The sequence below is a fragment of the Gilbertella persicaria genome (genome assembly GCF_025201335.1).
Source record: "Gilbertella persicaria strain CBS 190.32 chromosome Unknown B0P05scaffold_28, whole genome shotgun sequence".
Classification (NCBI taxonomy): domain Eukaryota; kingdom Fungi; phylum Mucoromycota; class Mucoromycetes; order Mucorales; family Choanephoraceae; genus Gilbertella; species Gilbertella persicaria.
In genome coordinates, this window is record NW_026251989.1 from 86,923 (window position 1) to 104,359 (window position 17,437).

The 17,437-nt window shown below is 37.1% G+C and overlaps 12 protein-coding genes across 12 annotated transcripts; 5 read left to right on the top strand and 7 right to left on the bottom strand.

Annotated features, from left to right (window-relative positions):
- Positions 1–218: 218 nt before the first annotated feature.
- Positions 219–1,018, top strand: B0P05DRAFT_580124 (40S ribosomal protein S8; the record flags this gene model as incomplete). The annotated part of the gene is made up of 4 exons (XM_051581991.1): positions 219–222; positions 288–360; positions 442–751; positions 797–1,018. 4 exons carry the CDS (start codon positions 219–221, stop codon positions 1,016–1,018), a joined length of 609 nt encoding a protein of 202 aa, XP_051433304.1.
- A 314-nt stretch (positions 1,019–1,332) lies between these two features.
- On the top strand, positions 1,333–2,006 carry B0P05DRAFT_547850 (uncharacterized protein). The gene has a single exon (XM_051578943.1). The coding sequence runs from the start codon at positions 1,410–1,412 to the stop codon at positions 1,647–1,649; it is 240 nt and encodes a 79-aa protein (XP_051433305.1). The 5' UTR covers positions 1,333–1,409; the 3' UTR covers positions 1,650–2,006.
- Positions 1,979–3,174, top strand: B0P05DRAFT_547851 (60S ribosomal protein L11). The gene is made up of 2 exons (XM_051578944.1): positions 1,979–2,276; positions 2,566–3,174. Exons 1-2 carry the CDS (start codon positions 2,274–2,276, stop codon positions 3,100–3,102), a joined length of 540 nt encoding a protein of 179 aa, XP_051433306.1. The 5' UTR covers positions 1,979–2,273; the 3' UTR covers positions 3,103–3,174.
- Positions 3,175–3,592: 418 nt separating this feature from the next.
- B0P05DRAFT_572842 (uncharacterized protein) lies at positions 3,593–3,916 on the bottom strand (the record flags this gene model as incomplete). Its single annotated transcript, XM_051581462.1, has 1 exon — positions 3,593–3,916. The coding sequence occupies one exon, from the start codon at positions 3,914–3,916 to the stop codon at positions 3,593–3,595; it is 324 nt and encodes a 107-aa protein (XP_051433307.1).
- A 444-nt stretch (positions 3,917–4,360) lies between these two features.
- B0P05DRAFT_547853 (uncharacterized protein) lies at positions 4,361–4,955 on the bottom strand. The gene has a single exon (XM_051578945.1). It carries the CDS (start codon positions 4,839–4,841, stop codon positions 4,386–4,388), a length of 456 nt encoding a protein of 151 aa, XP_051433308.1. The 5' UTR covers positions 4,842–4,955; the 3' UTR covers positions 4,361–4,385.
- A 2,224-nt stretch (positions 4,956–7,179) lies between these two features.
- Positions 7,180–7,605, bottom strand: B0P05DRAFT_572844 (uncharacterized protein; the record flags this gene model as incomplete). The annotated part of the gene is made up of 1 exon (XM_051581463.1): positions 7,180–7,605. One exon carries the CDS (start codon positions 7,603–7,605, stop codon positions 7,180–7,182), a length of 426 nt encoding a protein of 141 aa, XP_051433309.1.
- Positions 7,606–9,539: 1,934 nt separating this feature from the next.
- Positions 9,540–10,638, top strand: B0P05DRAFT_547858 (uncharacterized protein). Its single transcript, XM_051578946.1, has 2 exons — positions 9,540–10,137; positions 10,186–10,638. Exons 1-2 carry the CDS (start codon positions 9,636–9,638, stop codon positions 10,440–10,442), a joined length of 759 nt encoding a protein of 252 aa, XP_051433310.1. The 5' UTR covers positions 9,540–9,635; the 3' UTR covers positions 10,443–10,638.
- Positions 10,639–11,593, bottom strand: B0P05DRAFT_547860 (uncharacterized protein). Its single transcript, XM_051578947.1, has 2 exons — positions 11,152–11,593; positions 10,639–11,105 (listed from the first exon to the last, which is right to left on the bottom strand). Exons 1-2 carry the CDS (start codon positions 11,561–11,563, stop codon positions 10,729–10,731), a joined length of 789 nt encoding a protein of 262 aa, XP_051433311.1. The 5' UTR covers positions 11,564–11,593; the 3' UTR covers positions 10,639–10,728.
- Positions 11,594–11,608: 15 nt separating this feature from the next.
- On the bottom strand, positions 11,609–13,777 carry B0P05DRAFT_547862 (uncharacterized protein). Its single transcript, XM_051578948.1, has 4 exons — positions 13,361–13,777; positions 13,029–13,301; positions 11,779–12,977; positions 11,609–11,716 (listed from the first exon to the last, which is right to left on the bottom strand). The coding sequence occupies exons 1-3, from the start codon at positions 13,623–13,625 to the stop codon at positions 12,001–12,003; spliced, it is 1,515 nt and encodes a 504-aa protein (XP_051433312.1). The 5' UTR covers positions 13,626–13,777; the 3' UTR covers positions 11,609–11,716; positions 11,779–12,000.
- On the bottom strand, positions 11,806–11,964 carry B0P05DRAFT_437469 (uncharacterized protein; the record flags this gene model as incomplete). Its single annotated transcript, XM_051573720.1, has 1 exon — positions 11,806–11,964. A coding segment is annotated over one exon (159 nt), but the record flags the coding sequence as incomplete, so codon positions are not given.
- On the bottom strand, positions 13,778–14,986 carry B0P05DRAFT_547865 (uncharacterized protein). Its single transcript, XM_051578949.1, has 2 exons — positions 14,350–14,986; positions 13,778–14,308 (listed from the first exon to the last, which is right to left on the bottom strand). The coding sequence occupies exons 1-2, from the start codon at positions 14,885–14,887 to the stop codon at positions 13,905–13,907; spliced, it is 942 nt and encodes a 313-aa protein (XP_051433314.1). The 5' UTR covers positions 14,888–14,986; the 3' UTR covers positions 13,778–13,904.
- A 353-nt stretch (positions 14,987–15,339) lies between these two features.
- On the top strand, positions 15,340–17,434 carry B0P05DRAFT_473073 (uncharacterized protein; the record flags this gene model as incomplete). The annotated part of the gene is made up of 3 exons (XM_051574716.1): positions 15,340–15,663; positions 15,721–16,555; positions 16,614–17,434. 3 exons carry the CDS (start codon positions 15,340–15,342, stop codon positions 17,432–17,434), a joined length of 1,980 nt encoding a protein of 659 aa, XP_051433315.1.
- Between the last annotated feature and the right edge of the window lie 3 nt (positions 17,435–17,437).

Here is a 17,437-nt window from a genome sequence, read left to right on the forward strand (position 1 = left end):
GAAAGGTCATGTCAGCTTCATTTCTATAAGCTCATCTTTCCACTACTCTTTATTATCCTTAGTAGTAGGAATGGATGATTTTGTTTATAAAAAAAAAAGGTCCGAACTTCGGAGTTAAATGGATCGGAATACCGTGACGACACATTGAGAATTGAGGGCAGAGTGTAAAAAAGTACTATCAGGTCAAGGAATATAGAGTTTCCTTCTCTGCAAACAATATGGGTAAAGATCCTCATACATGACATCCATCCATCCATTACAGTAAAGACTCATCAGTCATTCAATAGGTATCAGCCGCGATTCTCGCCACAAGCGCAGCGCCACCGGTGCTAGACGTGATCAATACAGAAAGAAGAGAAAGTAAGTAGAGAGAGGATTGTAGAGCGAGAGAGAGAGATCAGACACCATTAGTTCAGCCCATTGACATATACACTTGTAAAGGTTCGAATTAGGTCGTCAATCTGCCAACACCAAGTTGGGCGCTAAGCGTATTCACCTTGTTCGTGTTCGTGGTGGTAACTTCAAGCGTCGTGCCCTTCGTCTTGAATCTGGTAACTTCTCTTGGGGTTCTGAAGGTATCTCCCGCAAGACTCGTGTCTTGACTGTTGTCTACAACGCCTCCAACAACGAATTGGTCCGTACCAACACTCTCGTTAAGGGTGCTGTCATCCAAATTGATGCCACTCCTTTCCGTCAATGGTACGAATCACACTACGCTCTTCCCCTCGGTAAGAAGAAGGCTGATGAAGCTGTAAGTATCTTCTTATAATACAATCAGCATCTCATGTCTGTATAGGAATCTGCTGAAAAGAAGTCCAAGGCCGTTGAAAAGAAGATCGCTGCTCGTGCTGCCACTGCTGCTATCGATCCTCTCTTGAACGACCAATTCAATGCTGGTCGTCTCTACGCCGTCATCTCCTCTCGTCCTGGTCAATCTGGTCGTTGTGATGGTTACATTCTCGAAGGTAGAGAACTCGAATTCTACCTCCGTAAGATCAAGGTAAAAAACAAAGCATAAAATGCAGTAACATTGATTGACATGTAATTTTTTTTATCATGTAGAGCAAGAAGCATTAAGTCTCTTGACCTTGGCTCTTTTTCGATTTATTTGTTTATATACAAGAGGATTCATCTTTTTTTGTAATAAGAATAAACAAAACTCTTTTTCTGTAATTCCTTTGTTATTTACTATTAAGCTTATTTCAACTGTTTTTTTTGATTGACATACAGAGCTTTTACTTCGAAAAATATTTGGACATTTTCAATTTTAATTTCAGACGTTTACAGAAGAAAATTCAGACGATGCCCTTTTTTTTTTTTTTATTGGACAAAGTCATTTTTAATTTCAACCAGTCCATTTCATTTTTTTTATTCTAATATCTACTTGAACCAACATTAGCTGCTAACTAATGGTCAAAAATATAGCCAGAGAACAGGCAATATGTATTTTCTTTTGTCATAAACACACAGAATCTAACGTGAAAAAGCTTTTGAAAAGAATGGAAAGTTTTGAAGATGTCGACATTTGCTACGACAAGAATCCATTGCAACCTATATTACTTTACAACGAGAGAATAGATTGTGAACCTTTAAGATATAAGAGATATAACACTAGCTCATTTTTGATAGAAAACTCTTTAATTCATTGACATCAATAGTAGCCATTATAACTTTAAAATCAGTAAGTCGCCTATTTGCTTCGTTGTTTGTAATTAGGACGACAGTTGAATAATCTCAACTCTTCCACATTACTTAACAATTGAAATATAAGTCAATGATAATTTTTTGCATTTTCTTTTGATTTGTACAGGCTGTAAAGATTTGGAGCACCAAATAGTCGTACTTCGCATACAATCTCTGGTTCATTTGGATTACTTCTGCAACAAATTTCAACTTCCTCCATCTTTGCTACTCTTTCAGTACAGATTTGAGCATTCTCTTCGTTCCTCACGAGAGATGGTGTTCAAATTAAAATGACTTTGTCCAATAAAAAAAAAAAAAAGGGCATCGTCTGAATTTTCTTCTGTAAACGTCTGAAATTAAAATTGAAAATGTCCAAATATTTTTCGAAAAGGTCCGAAAACTAAGTAAAAATACTGTATTGAATAACCGGACAGAAACGAATGTCCGACCGGACGATGAACAAACAAAATGGGTTTGCCTTTCTCTCCCCCAGCCTAAGCTCACAGCCAAACTGGCAAGGCGATTTAACATAAAGAAATGGTTAAATTTTAGTTCTCCCTCTTTTTACTTCGATATCGTCAGACAGCACCATGGTATGATGCTTCTTTAAATAAAGAGAAAGAGATTGAGAAGCAGATAGATGAAGAAACGGCTGGATGGATTACTCTCTCATAGTAATATCCAACAACGGTCAACGTAAATCGACTTTAACTCAGTGTTACCCTCTTTTCATTCAACTTTTAACTTTGTCTCTCTTTATTTGGAAACAATCTCAATGTGAACATGTCAACTGTAGGCAAGCGTCGTTTATCATCTTGATGCTTCTCTCTTTCTTTCTCTTTGTTATTCATTATGCAAGCAAACATCTGACTTGTTTTATAGAGCGCCGAAGAACAGAAGGTGACCAAGAACCCCATGCGTAACCTCCAAATCGAAAAGTTGGTTCTCAACATTTGTGTTGGTGAATCTGGTGATAGATTGACCCGTGCTGCCAAGGTCCTCGAACAATTGACTGGTCAAACTCCCGTCTACTCTAAGGCCCGTTACACTGTCCGTACTTTCTCCATTCGTCGTAACGAAAAGATCTCTGTTCACGTTACTGTACGTGGTCCTAAGGCTGAAGAAATCCTCGAACGTGGTTTGAAGGTCAAGGAATACGAACTCAAGGCTCGTAATTTCTCTGAAACCGGTAACTTTGGTTTTGGTATTGACGAACACATTGATTTGGGTATCAAGTACGATCCTTCCATTGGTATCTATGGTATGGATTACTACGTTGTCATGGGTCGTCCTGGTAACCGTGTCTCCCGCAGAAAGCACTGCAAGTCCAAGGTTGGTATTAACCACCGTATCAAGAAGGAAGAATCCCAAGAATGGTTCAAGAACCGTTTTGATGGTATCATCTCCAACAAGAACTAGATGCTCTTTTTTTTCTTTTGGTACATTATGAATAAAAAAAAGAACCTATTGCAAGCATACATTTAAAAGAAAGAAAGAAAAAAGTTTAATGGTATAATAGAACAATGAAGTTGTGTTTAGGGAGCACCGATACTGTTAGCATTAAGTCCTTCAGTTTGAGAGCCTGCATCAGGAAGACCAGATTTGACGGCATTAAACATATTGATGCCTTCAGTACCTATGCCAGGGAATAGAACAGGAATAGCCATGCTCATAGTCAACAGACTACAGATCAAAGTAAATTTAAACAAGACTTGACGCATAATGAAGAAAGACGTATTTATTTGAGAAAGGGTAGATGGATTTCTTTTTATGCAATGATCAAATTTCACTTGAACTCAATTATTAATCTATTCTCCTTGAATACAGAAAGAATTTTATGGATTTGAAATTGCTTTAGACAAAAAGGAATATAAAGTGAATAATGGTTTATTGATAATACAATAGAAAATTATTTGTTTAAAAGGCCCATAGCAGCTGGCTTTAGACCCTGAGTGTCGCTTTTTCCACCCAAGTAGCTCTTTCTGACTTTTTCGTCAGCAGGATTTGATTCTTTGTCTTCTTCAGAGTCTTCTTCATCCTTGCTTTTGCTTTGGCTTGCTCCAGATTGAGTTACGCCACCAACAGCGCCATTTGCACGAGCCAGATTGTCCAAACCAATAGAACCTGCTTCTTCAACCAAATTGGTGTTACCCATAGGAGCAGCCATAGTAAGTTGAAGAAGGACTAGTACAGCACACAATAAGGCAAGCTGGAGAGAGATGTTTTGAAGCATAGTGTTGATTCTGGAGAAAACAACAGAGGAAGAAAAGTATACAGATATTTATAATAACAATTTCTGCCTTTTTTTTTCTGGAAGTTATGCAATTATTAAGTTTAAGCTTTCTTAATCAAATTTATGCATTTCCTCTAAAAAAAAAATTGGATGCTAGTGACCAAATTTTTAGTTTAGTGGCATTCTTGATTTATTACTACTTTATTATCTATCCCTTACTTTTGGCTCAAAAAGATATTGTCATAATAAAGCGCTTAGCTGCTTTAGCTGCTTTTTGACTTAAATACCATTCTGTTCAAGGCAATAACATATCTCTAGACGATAATATCAATTCTTTCACTAAAGACATTTGGCTTATGAAAAAAGAAATATTGTTCTGTTTCATTAATAATACGTTTACAAAGCATAAGAAAGAAATAATGACTTGTGAATATTATGTAGAATAAAGAGACATTTATTGATTTAGTTTTTAAGAAAAGAGGCTCATGATACCACTTCTAAAATTAGAAGCTGATTTCTTTGCATTTTCGCCCGTTGCTACTGCTTGCATCTCTCTGTCGCTTTGTTTATTCTTCTTCTTGCCTTTGTCTTTTTCTTCACCCTGATCGTCTGAGGGGTCTTCTTCTTCAGGGTCTTCTTCTTGGTCCTTGGGTTTACCTTTGCCGCCGCCACCACCTTGACCGCCTTGATTATCTTGACCAGCACCCTGACCGCCACTACCACCTTTGTTTTGCTCGGAACTACTAGTAAGACCTTCATTAAAACCTGCGGCTGCAGCAGTAGCATCTTGAACTAGGCCAGCTACACCACCAGCTGCGCCCGTGCTTCTTTTGTTGATTGTCATAGGAGCAGCTGTAATTACCTGAAGTAGACCGACTAACACGATGAATACACAAGCAAGCTTGAAAGACATGTTTTGACCCATTGAAAAAATGATGAAAATGATGATGATAAAAAAAAAGGCTCTGTTTAGTGCTTTGCTTTTATATACTTTTCCTCTACTGCTGTTAAGGATCGAAATTTACTTTCTTATTATTGAACTAGCTTCTTTCGGTCTTTTTGTAAGAGAGGAAGGTTTAGTTTATTGACAATTACATTCTTTTCTGTAAGTTTATAATATTTTAGGTATTTTTTTTAGCAAATGTATATCAATGTTTATATGTGTTTAGCAATACATGCTATTGTTTTTTTTATGATGCGAGTGTATGTTCAAAATGTTTCTCTTTCTATGCGTAAATGTGTCCATCAAATAGATGATCGACAATGAAAAAGGGGAAGCTCAAAAAGGAAACTTATACCAGAATAATTTGTTTTTTAATTACACCTCTTTTGGCTATGCAGAATCTTTTTTCTCTCTTTATGTCCAGTTAACAAGCCTTACAGAATTTCTCAAAGTTAAAGTTTCATTTTATTTGCTCATTTGATGAATTGTTCTGAACTATTCATTGATTGGTATTCAATGAACAATGACCTATAAAAGAACAAGTGTACTTCATTTCTGATTTAACGATATACGAATATCCTAAGTAATTACAGAGCAAAATAAACGTACCATTATGACTTTTGGATCTTGTTGATTCATTTTCTGGGATGTTACTTGCAGAAAAGGTATTTTGAAGAGTTTTGATTGAAACTTAATTGATAAAAGTGCTACTAACGATTCTGGAATGATCGCCCTGATAGCTAACACCATTTTCTTTTTGCTGAGAAAACCAATGCGGTGTGCATCATACTTGCCCTCTGTGAGGGATATAGTAACTTTATAGTATGCCACGTAAGAATACAATGTGTTGGCTTGGGGCTGCATGACACATTGAAAGTGCTGAATTTGTAGAACAGCTACAAAGACATTACTCTATTTTCTTTTTTCATACTCAAGGTAAGGCTTGATATTCTTTTCAGTCCACATCTTTATATAAATTTACGTAGGCTTATTTTAACGAAAAAAAATCTCTTTTAGTACATACAGCTGACTATATGGGTAGCAACTCTTGGTGAATCACTGGATGGTATAGCTATATGAGTGCTACGTAGTACTGTTTTGGTAATAAATGTTGCTGATCATGATATTCTTTCTCTAACGATATATGTAAGAGTGTAATAGGTATTCAAGTGTGTGGATTATCGATATAAGAGGTAATGCTTAGATGGATTATGTGCAAATAACTCATGCTATAATTGTGCTTGTGCTTCTGCTTTTATTTAATGGTCTGGTCTATTTTCTCTTGATGAATGCTGTCTTCAAGGTTGAGTTTCTGATATGCATTGAATACATCTCTTTTCTGTTTTTCTCTTTTGTGTTCACCTTTTGAGGAAGCCTTTAACGATGGATATAGTAGTGTATGATTAAATCTATGTAACCAACCATAGAAGTGTATACAATATATTATGTAATGCATATATATAAAAAACAAAAGAGACGTTTATATAATCCGGTGATATATAATGATGCTATCAATAATGTCCAATAAGAAGCATAAAAGAATACAACTTCAACGTTTGCGGAATTGATTTTTACTGCCAAGATTAGCGGTTACTAACAATATTATTCAAAAATCACCAATTGACTATTGGCCTTTACTCCCAAGATTAGGAGTTTTTATCGAAGTTGCGTGTATAGGAACGACCAATTGATCAAGCCTTTAAATTGGTCGTTTTGATTCTAATATTGTCCCTTTTACTTGCATTATTTTCGCCAACGTCGACAGCTCAAACAATCCCATAGACCATAATCAACAGCAGTAATTCAACAATTACAGCAACCAATATTACCATCACCATCACAGCTGCAACAACTACAACCACATATTATTCAACAGAACTACTCAATTTCCAGCAGACGGTATCCTTCGGGAGGTTGTCTGACCAGATTTTGCATCAATTGGACGAAGACAATTAAATATTCATGGTCATTAAAACTCATTCAGGAAGAATACCAGATTCAGTTTGCAAAACCTCCAAAGACATGGTATTCACCACAAAGATTGATTCCCGCAAAAGAACAAAAAGAGATAAATATTGCCATAGACAAATTTCTAACTGCAGGAATAACAGAAAAGTGTACAGACCCAAGAGCAAGAGGTTATCTCTCTAGTTTTTCACCCTTCAGGAAGACACCAAGAGAAGACCAACTCTGAACTGTTGCCGAATCAACCAATATATCCAGGTTGAGAGATCTAGTCTAGCCAAACGTTTACATAGTTAAATCAGACTTACAGGATACTTATACCATAGTACCAATACACCCTAATTCAAGACCTTTTTTAGTATGGCACCAAGGCTTCAGTATGATTTAAACAAGCATGGTCATAAATATATGCCAGCTCGCACAGAAAAGGAAGAGAAGCAAGAATTGACATACAAGTACCTTTTGTTATAGGCACCTCAACCTCCCCAAGAGACAGACACACAAACCCGAAGTTAATGGCACGGAAGTGCAAGTAGTGTTGGACAAAATTGTCCACCGAGCGGAAAGTCATCACTACCCCTGTGTTTGAGGACTTGAGATCGATCTTGCCAAAGAGTGTAACCTTGTAGAAATCTTGCAAGAGATCACTAAACTTCGTGCCTTTTGGCTTCAACTCCCCGTAAAGATTTGTTGACTCTATCGAGCAAGACGAGTTATACACATCTGCTCGATAGTCAGGTCGAGCTTGAATGACGCTGTTGCTGCCGTTTTCAAAAGCCATTTTGTTGTTAGAATGTGCAACAATATCTTCATTTTGCTTGCAAATGCTTCGTATTAGAGGGTGAATGAAGCTACATTGCACGTGATATTCTGACTTGCTGATATTCTGTTTGTTGAATTCAAAAAGTAAACTTATCAGCTGTCGAACTAAGCAGCCAATGTGTTTGGTGTTGTTGTTGCTTCTTATCTTATAGTAGCAAGAGACCTAACTCTAACCGATGAGGCTGTTCATAAGTTGCCAGCTATCAATAATCACAACAATTTTGTCGATTTGGGCCAAGTTGAGTTTTTCTAGTAAAAGGAAACAATCAAGAAAGGGAAGAAAGGGACTGAAGGTAAACTTTTATTTATGTTTTTTCTTTCTTGCATACTTCATCTTTACTTCAGATATTCAATAGATTATGCACACAAACTGGGAAGGTTGTCAGTAGCCACTAAGATAGGCATCAAAGGTCCAGATTGCATCCTCTTGAATACTAGTATATGTTGCTAAAGGAAAGAATAAAGCTTTCAGTTTCTTCCAGTTTTTTAGGCCAGGAGGCAATAGCCATAACTTGGACAAAAAAAATTATTTTATATTCCAAATACTTCATCTTATTTTATTTATGCATGATGATTACTCTTTAAAAAATGATGATGCAATCGTCAAGACCGCATGATTAGACAACTCTTGTTTTATCCACTATCATATTTCTGTCGAGAAGCTTCAAGCATTCTTACAGCTCTTGGTTTATTGAAAATAAAAAAATGGAAAAAGATGAAACATTTTGGATATATCTCTTCAATATAAGGTTGATACATGTTGATCTTCCAATAGCATTATTCATAATGCTACACAAACATTAAAACTTTTGCTAATGCCTGATAAAAAGCTATCCTTTTACTATAAAATTACTCTTTATTCGTTGCTCTGTTTTTTTTAAGTTATTAAAGAGGGATCACATTATCTTTTTTTTTGTCTAATGCTCTACTGCCTAGAATCAGAAATAAATGAGAAAAAAAGAGCATGTAAACAAAAGGTTTTATTATTCTGAAAAGTACGACATATTTTTTCTTAAAAGTGCGACAACTTAAATTTTGAATGTGCGACATCATTTTGAGAAAAGGTGTATTTAGGGTGTGTCCACATAGTCATAAACAAAGAATTAAAGTAAGGCTAATCAAAAAAGATTATTTGACTGGTACTATAGAAAACTTTGGCATGAAAAATGTGAACTTCATTGCAAGCTGATAAATTTCTGTGATCAAGTATAATCTAGTGTACAATACAACTTAAACCAATAACATCTTCTGGTTTTGAACAAGCAAGATAAGAGAATGCTTTTTATATACTGAAGACGCTTGTACTCTATCTCGAATCATAAAAGGTTTTATTTTTATGGGATATCCTCAAATGGCTTGAGAATATTATCAACTAAGATGTGACACGTATAGAGAAGATCATGATTCATCACTTTATTTTGCAGTTCTCTTGACACTAGTAGTCTGTAGGAGGTATTACAATGCCACTTATCCCAACATAAAACTGCATACTATGAAAGTTGATGTATATCTTTAATGCAACACAGAGCAATCTGAGACTATAGGATTGATTATATCTTCTTATGACATATTGTATTTTATAAGAACGGACATAAAATATTCTATTAATTAATAGTTATAGATTGCTTTAAATCTACAGAAATAACGCCTGACATTTTTCTAACCATTGTAAACTCAAATATCATAAAAATGTAAATACCCAAAGATCAAAAAGTATATCCAGTATGTACATTACAGTTACCCTATTCAAAAAGAGAGACAGCTATTAATATTTGTGTCTGGGATGGATCAATTGGCGTCTTGCTTTCCATAGCTCATGCTCATTTAATATCTCAGCTAAACATTCAAATTCCTCTTCAATGCCCGTTCAAAGCAGATGAATCCTGCTTTGGACAAATACGTCATTGAAACCCTAAAAAAAAAGAAAAAAATCATGTTATAAAATCATTTTATTTTGCATCTTTCTTTTCTTTTTCATTGTATCTCAACATGGCTACTTCATTACTTCTTGTCGGCGGCACTGGTCTCGTAAGTTCTGCTATTATCAGAGAATCCAAGAAATATCAACATCTTCCATCCTATCACAACACACATATTTATGCCTTGTCGCGAAATGCCGCTGCCAAAAAGTCGGTGGAAGGAATTACTTTTATTCAGGGAGATGCTCTCGATCCAGCATCATTACAAGTACCTTTTGAAACCAATCCTAATGTGGTCCATACTGTAGGCACCTTGCTCGATCAATCCAAGAAACACGGTGCCAATGGAACCTATGACAGACTCAACAGAGATGCTGCCATTACTGTTGCTGACACAATGCTATCAAAATATGATCATATCCACCGACGTTGTCTTGTCTACTTCTCTGCGGCTAATGCTCCACCTAGCTTCTTATTAAATGAACGATATATTCTTGCTAAACGTGAAGCAGAACAAGCATTATTAGGACCTAAATACAAGGACAAGATCAGAGTAGTTGTTTTCCGTCCAGGTATGCATATAGATATCTTTGTACACAATTAAGCTAACATTTTTCAAGGACTTATTTATTCTTACCACCGTCGACAACTCATGTTACCTTTTGCATTGGGATTAATTGTTGGCTCAGCTATTTTGAAGCCTTTGACTTCATACATTCCTCAAGAAGCATTGTACATCACAGATAGACCACTTGAAGATACTGAAGTTTCTCATGCTGTATTTGAGGCATTGGAAGATGAATCAGTCGAAGGTATCTGCGATATCGACAGAATCAGACAGCTCGCAAAAGAGTGGGAAAGAAGAAAATGTAAATAAAAAAAAACCCCCTTGTATATTTCTATCCATAAAACAATAGTTGTCAATGTAACATATCCTTTGAAAGAACGACGTGTTTCTCTTGCATTAGTGTGCATATGTAATGACGCAAATTGAATGCTGAACACTACTTTTATTCTTCTCTCCTATTAGAATTCAACGAGGAGATTATTGTGATCCGAATAAGCTCTGGGAGATCTTCATTTGACTATTTTTACTATGAAATAAAAAAAACAAGTGTTTATTAGGCTATATACATTGTAGAGAATATTGATCGTCTAAAAGTTTAAGGCCATTTGAGGATTTCTCTCTTGATTTCCTCATCCCAACTGTTACAGAGTTCCTTTTGAGAAGGCTTATCACATAATTGTCTAACATCTTCAGTAACCCAAATATCCAAAGTACGAATAGTCGCACTGACAAGCTTGGCAATGTAAGATTCAACTTGAGCATCTTCACTCAATTTTCCAGCACCATTGTTGCTAAGAGAACCATAGACAGATTTGCGTGCACCTCTAACCAAGCTTCTGACAAGGTAGCCATTATCGAAAGAAGCATATTCAGTAAGTTGACGACGCATACGACCAATACAACGTTGCTTGACATCTTCCAAGAAATAACAGATAGAAGGAGGGTTACCACAACGGTAATTCATCTTGCGACCTTTTTAGATGTTAGTCTTAGAAATATATCTATATTCTGCACTTACATTCTTCCATAGTCCAGCTTTCACCGGGAGGAGGCATTTTTCTGTCTAAACGCTTAGGGTTATTACAGTCACCCTTATAAGGAAGTTCTTCATTAAAAATAACTTGATAAAAGCCTTCAGCAAGTCTAGATTGAGCAGTAGCCATAGCGGTGAAATCAGTCAAGCTGTTTTCAATGGAGTCTTCAAGGTCACTCAAGACTTCAGATCTTTCAACCTTTTGTGTAATAACAGTAGGAACAGTGATTTTTTCAATAGCTTTTGAAAGCTCAGAGTGAAGGTTTGTAACAGAGTCCTTGATGACTGGTTCGTAAAAACCAGCAAAGCCTTTAGATACACCTCTACGACAATCCATTTCACAAGCAAACACAGTAGAGGCTGCTAACAAGAGTAATGATACACTTTTCATCAACATGTTTAAGGAGTAAGGTAATGAAAAAGAGAAAGAGAAAAAGAAAAATAAAGAAAAGGAAGAGATTTTATTTCGACTTGTCGTACAAAATGAGGCTTTAAAAATATAAAAATAAAAAGGCCTTTATTTGGTAACAATTTTTTAGTACTCAATGTCCTGTAAAATAATAAATTTAGCCCGCTGAATAATAATAAAAAATAAAAAGGTGGTTTACTTACATTTTCATCACAATGTCTTGCAACATTCTCAAACACTTTGAGCAGTTTTCGTCTTGCTCCAATAGTGTTTACTCCAGCATCAATCATATCTTGATCTGTCATGCGAATCACTTGTTTCCAATCCAGCCCAATAAATGCATGGCCGTATTTATGTAGTCTTAAGCTTCGTAGCCAATTTTGAACGTCTAATTTTAAGTCGAGGGTATCAGTTAAATGATATTTTTAGACTGTACATTTACCCTTCATTAATTCAAAGTCAACCGTTTCGGCTGCTATTTTGTCTTTCAATGCACGAGCTGCTGAGGAACGTTTACGTCTTCTTGCTAAACCTGTCAAAGGCTTCTCTTCGTTTTGTTCATCATTACTTATCGTCTCTGGCGTAAACAAAACTTGTCTTGTGTTTGGCTGTGTTACTGAATTGGGCAAAGTCTCCGTTTTCGGTGTTTGAACCGTTTTTTGTGAAGGAGACCAAGGAGTAGTTGACTTTGGTAGGTCCTGTCTTAATCTAGCCTGAGCTTGCTCTAGAGCACTTAGACTAGAAGTGATGGTGGCAGATAATTTACAGTAATCCTCTTGTTCTTCCTGAATAGCCCAAGGTAAATGATCATCTTTTTTCTTTGAGCCAATGATAGAGGACGCAGTTGATCCGGGCGCAGAAGTAGTATGAACGAGTTTCTTTTTATTGAGAGAACCAAAAGACCAGCTATCGATTTCATTTGACTTTTTAGAGATTGGGAAAGGCCAGTCTGTGCTAGTGTTTGTTGAGAATAATGATTTTGAACCAAGGTCTGTAGTTGAGCATGAAGTACGAAGTCTTGGGGGTGATGAAAACAAGCCTCCTGTACTACCACCATTGCTTAGCGAAGAAGAGGAGGATGATACGATGGATGAAGTGGCGGTTGAAGCAGGACTGTTTTTTGTACTGGTGTTACTGTTAATGGCTTGAAGTTGAGCTCGGGCGGCCATGGCTTTTTCATATAAAGGCCCAGGATGACTTAGACCGAGTGAACGAGAGGCAAGCAAGTCTCTGTTTCGTCGCATATCATCAGGCTCGCTCATAGCAGAAGACAGCTTATAGCGTCTGTTGCTTGCTGCTGTAGGCGGATATAATTGTCGTTTTCGTGATTCATATTCTGATTCAGTAGATATAACAGATCGTGTGATATCGAGTGGCCGAGATCGATAGTAAGATGGTATTTCTAACGCCCAAAAAATTTAGTACTAATTTTTGCATTACATGTGAATCATACCGCTACTCGACTCCTGACCAGCAGGATAAGGCTCACCGCGACCATTAGCTAATCGCTGAAGCACAGTAATAAGAAAGCGAATTTGGATTTGTGAGGCATTTTGTACAACTGTATAAAGAGCTGCTGTTCTTTCAGCATCTGATCTACATCGAAACCATTGATTGATATGTTGCAACTCGTCTTTGAATTCTTGATCTAGACTAGCTGCTGCCATTTCTTCCAACATTTGTTCATAACGTTGAATATTTTCAAACCAACGGTCAATTGCCTCGGCTGAAAAATAGATGCGTTAGATGCATATTCTATTGATTTTTTTTTTTTTATTTGTTTACCCTCTGGTGAATTCTTTTGGTGTTCTCTCAAAGAAGGTTTGGTCTGTAAAATATCGGATGCAGCTCTGGATTTGTATTGTGGCGTTTGTACATTATTTCCCGTAATAGAGGATGATATATTAGAGCGTCTTTGGTATTGTCCAGGTAAATTAATTAAATCAGACGCTGTTAAGGATTGATACGAGTTGAAGTTTGACTGTCCTTGAAATGCCCCGAATAATAACCTTTCATCCATAACTCGGTGAACATCGTGTGCCATAGCCATTCTATCAACTTTTAGGGAAAATAAGAAATAAGAAAAAGAAAAGAAAAAAAGATTGTAGACAACTTTATATCCATCACTCCTTTAAAATGATAAACACAAAATGATAGACGAATACACGAGGAAGTCATATTATTATCTGGTTTAGAAACCACCTTCAAGGCCAAATTTATTGTTAAAAGTGCGTGCGTATTTTCAGGGGGTAAAAGGAGTCTTTTTGTTAAGCAATATATATATATAAATCACCTCCTTAAAAAAAATCTTATTTGTTTGTTTTCAAACCTATGTGTTAATTACGGTACCACCATTAGGGTGAACGACTTGGCCAGTCATAAAGGAGGAGTCGTCAGAAGCTAAAAAGACAAAAGAGGCAGCAACTTCACAAGGTTGAGCAGGACGCTTGAAAGGAGGGAAAGAGCCGAAGTTCTGAATTTCTTCACGGGAAAACGTGTTTGGAATCAAAGGTGTCCAGACAGGGCCAGGAGCAACTGCATTGACACGAATACGACGAGGTGCCAATTGTTGAGACAAAGCACGAGTGAAAGAGACAATAGCGCCCTTAGTAGCGGAATAATCAACCAAGACATCCATACCACGGTAAGCAGCGATAGAAGCAGTATTGACAATGACACCACCTTGCTTAAGATGACCACAAACCAATTTAGTCATGAAAATAGGACCAAAGACTACAATGCATTAGATGAATAAATTTCTCATTAACACTTACCGTTAGTACGGAAGGTTCTTTCAACTACGTTAGCATCCAAGTCTTCAACGCGAGTAACCTTGTGTTGTTCAGCAGCATTGTTGACCAAGATATCAATACGACCAAAAGTGTTCAAGTGGCTATCCAAGATTTCTTGACAGTTTTTTTCATAGCCAATATCACGAGCAATCAAATGAATCTTACACTTGCTTTGAGCTTCAATGGTTGTCTTAGTGTACATAGCATCAGCATCTTCCCTTTCATCACGGTAGACAATCGTAATACCAGCGCAGCCTTCCAAAGCATAGAGAGTGGCGATCGATCTACCAATACCACTGTCGGCACCTGTAATTAAAGCGAACTTCCCTTGGAGTTTACCAGAACCGCGATAAGGCTTGAAACATGGCTTTCCTTCAGCATCAAAAGAAGGCAAGTGCTGAGAGACAGGAGCAGGTTTCAAAAGAGAGGCAATGCCAGACTTTTCCCAGTCCATATTCTTACGCATTTCATTGTAATGATAGACATCATTGGGGAGTTCTTCGTCAAAGCCAACAGTCATGTTTTATAAAGAGAAAGAGATGATAATAATGAGGCTCTTTGCAATGATTTACGGCTTGTTTATATACGTTTTTACAATGTAAATAAACCATGTTTATTGTTATTTTTAACCATCAAGTTTTTTACGAGTTTACTGATTAATCAACGATGACACTATTAGCAACATTTTATGGGTTTTAGATCGCCAAAAACATTCAGTTAAAATAATTTCCCGTGAATATCATTCTACAACTTGACAAATAATCAATCAGCTGTTTCAAATTATCAATGACAACATTCGTCATAGTTCTTTCTTAGTCGAAAAAGAAGGTTTGCATTATTTGTTGTCTCTTTCTTCTTATTATTCAACTTGTCAAAATGGCTCGAAAAAAACAAACAACCCAATCTGTACTTCCCCATTTGCCAAAAGGCGTTGCTATTCCTGAAGTTCAATTGTCTAAAAATGATGACTTAATGATGCCTGGTCAAAAAACATTACCCTCGGACGATTGGAAAGATCAAAACAAGCAATTGGTGCCCAGTACCAGTTCAAACTCTGTAGCTCGTAGGCCTAGTCAAAGACACGGTATGCCTTGGACAGATCGTCAATCAAAACTTCAGATCGATAATAATGCTGAGCCTCCTCCCACGTTTACTGCTGCTCCCAAGAAAATATCTATAAAGCATGTTCGTGATAATAAACATCAAAAGTACATCCAACGCATGGATAATGGCATTGACCCTGTTGTACTCTTGACTGACAGGATGGAGTCATGGCATTCTGCTATTAAAAGTTTGGTAAGTTCTCGTTAGTTTGTTTTGTTTGTTTATTGTATCCTTAACGCTGGACGATAGGTTTCTCTTTTTAAGAAATTGGTGGTGGTCGAGAACAAAACTGCCAAAAACTTGGTAAATGCTAGCAAGGAAATCGTTTTGCCCTTTCCAAAATCCAATGGTCAATTCCTCGAGACAGGTGCTGGTGGTATTCAAGATGTCTGGGGCTCACTTCGAGACTATACGCTTCAACACGGTATTCTCCATCATGAATCTGCAGGCTATATTGAAAAGGCTGTCATTCCTGCTTTGCGTGCTATCAAGGCAGATATCAGAACGATGATTATCTCTGTTCAAAAAGACAAGAACCTCAAGACAACACTCATTTTTGAAAGTCGTATACAAGTCGATCGCTTAATTTCTCGTCTCGACAAGGTCATTGAACATGTCTATCGCGCTCCTTTACAAGCAGAACAATACACGGATCCTTTTTTGATTAATTTGGGTATTGTTCATGCTGTTCGTGAGCTCTGTGACCATGAAAACCGTCTTCATGACAATATTTTCTCTCTTCAAAAGGAAACAGGCATGTTTGAACAAAAGATCATTGAAAACATTCGTTACGTTCTTTTGAAGCTTCAAGAATACAAAATGAAGCACAAGATGGAAGCACCTGAATACATTGATCAAGTCATTGAAAGCTTTGATTATGTCAAGCCATCTATGGAATGGAATGAATTTGTTCGCCGCAACCAATACAATCTCATCATGGAAAACTCTGCTTACAAGACTGAAAACATGGTTGAATACCCCAACCAAGATAGTAAGTTTGTTCGGGCTATCAAGATTGGTCCTCTTGAACAGAGGACGGGTACTATAAAACGTTGGACAGAAGGTGTTTATTTGTTGACTCCAGGTAAGACTTTTCTATTTTTATTTATGCATGTTTGATTGATTATGTTTATGTGTTTTAGCTGGCTTCTTACATGGTTACAAGACTCCTAAACATTTCCAACAAAACCCTCTTCGTCCTTCTTACTCTATCTTTGTCCCTCATATAAGCGTTGAATACGAGGATGATGATGATGTTTTCGAACTGCGCGGTAGTGACAGACGCTCTTCCATGGGTTTAGGAACGCATTACGTCTTCCGTGCAAACAACCCTCGTGAAGCCCAAGAATGGTCGGAAGCTCTTCTTCGCATTAACGATCAATTCAGACCCATGCCTTTATTGGAAGCTGCTCCCGCTGGTTTCTCTTCTAACAAAACATCTGCTCCTGTCCATCGCGACTTGCCTCCTTTGCCCGAGAGTACTTTACCTTTAGCTGGCCAAAGTGACAGAAAGAAGGAGAAGATGCGAGCTATTGAAGGCCCAGGTCGTCGTGGCTTAGGTACTGTTAATGAAGATCATGATGAGGAAGGCCATAATAGCAAGCCATTACCTCACAAATCTACAGTTCCCGGTGGAAGTCAATTTATTGGAGAACAACAATATCAACATCAACTGGCTGATCCTGCTACTCCTGTTACGCCTGCTCAAGCCCTGAATGGTCAAAAATTCGATAAAAGACCTGCTCAAGAACAAAAAGACCTTCCAATGATGCAAGGCAATGAAGTGCAAAACAGTTCCTTTCATAATGATCCAAACCTTGAAGATGACCAAAGCATTCATTCCAAAACTGAAGGTGAAGAACAACATTCTTCTCGAATGGAAAAAAATCCTTTGCAAGGCGATCACTTTTCTCCTATCCACCATGCTTCTTCTCAAAAGCAAGGATCTTCTCTAGCTTTCTAATCT

Coding starts and splice junctions, on each gene's coding strand:
- B0P05DRAFT_547858 (XM_051578946.1), top strand. CDS start 9,636: ATGGCTACTTCATTACTTCTTGTCGGCGGCACTGGTCTCGTAAGTTCT. Junction 10,138..10,185: donor AGTAGTTGTTTTCCGTCCAG/GTATGCATATAG, acceptor ACATTTTTCAAG/GACTTATTTATTCTTACCAC.
- B0P05DRAFT_547850 (XM_051578943.1), top strand. CDS start 1,410: ATGGTCAAAAATATAGCCAGAGAACAGGCAATATGTATTTTCTTTTGT.
- B0P05DRAFT_547865 (XM_051578949.1), bottom strand. CDS start 14,887: ATGACTGTTGGCTTTGACGAAGAACTCCCCAATGATGTCTATCATTAC. Junction 14,309..14,349: donor AAGAACCTTCCGTACTAACG/GTAAGTGTTAAT, acceptor AATGCATTGTAG/TCTTTGGTCCTATTTTCATG.
- B0P05DRAFT_547860 (XM_051578947.1), bottom strand. CDS start 11,563: ATGTTGATGAAAAGTGTATCATTACTCTTGTTAGCAGCCTCTACTGTG. Junction 11,106..11,151: donor AAGCTGGACTATGGAAGAAT/GTAAGTGCAGAA, acceptor ACATCTAAAAAG/GTCGCAAGATGAATTACCGT.
- B0P05DRAFT_547862 (XM_051578948.1), bottom strand. CDS start 13,625: ATGGCTATGGCACACGATGTTCACCGAGTTATGGATGAAAGGTTATTA. Junction 13,302..13,360: donor CCAAAAGAATTCACCAGAGG/GTAAACAAATAA, acceptor TCTATTTTTCAG/CCGAGGCAATTGACCGTTGG. Junction 12,978..13,028: donor TGGTCAGGAGTCGAGTAGCG/GTATGATTCACA, acceptor TTTGGGCGTTAG/AAATACCATCTTACTATCGA.
- B0P05DRAFT_547853 (XM_051578945.1), bottom strand. CDS start 4,841: ATGGGTCAAAACATGTCTTTCAAGCTTGCTTGTGTATTCATCGTGTTA.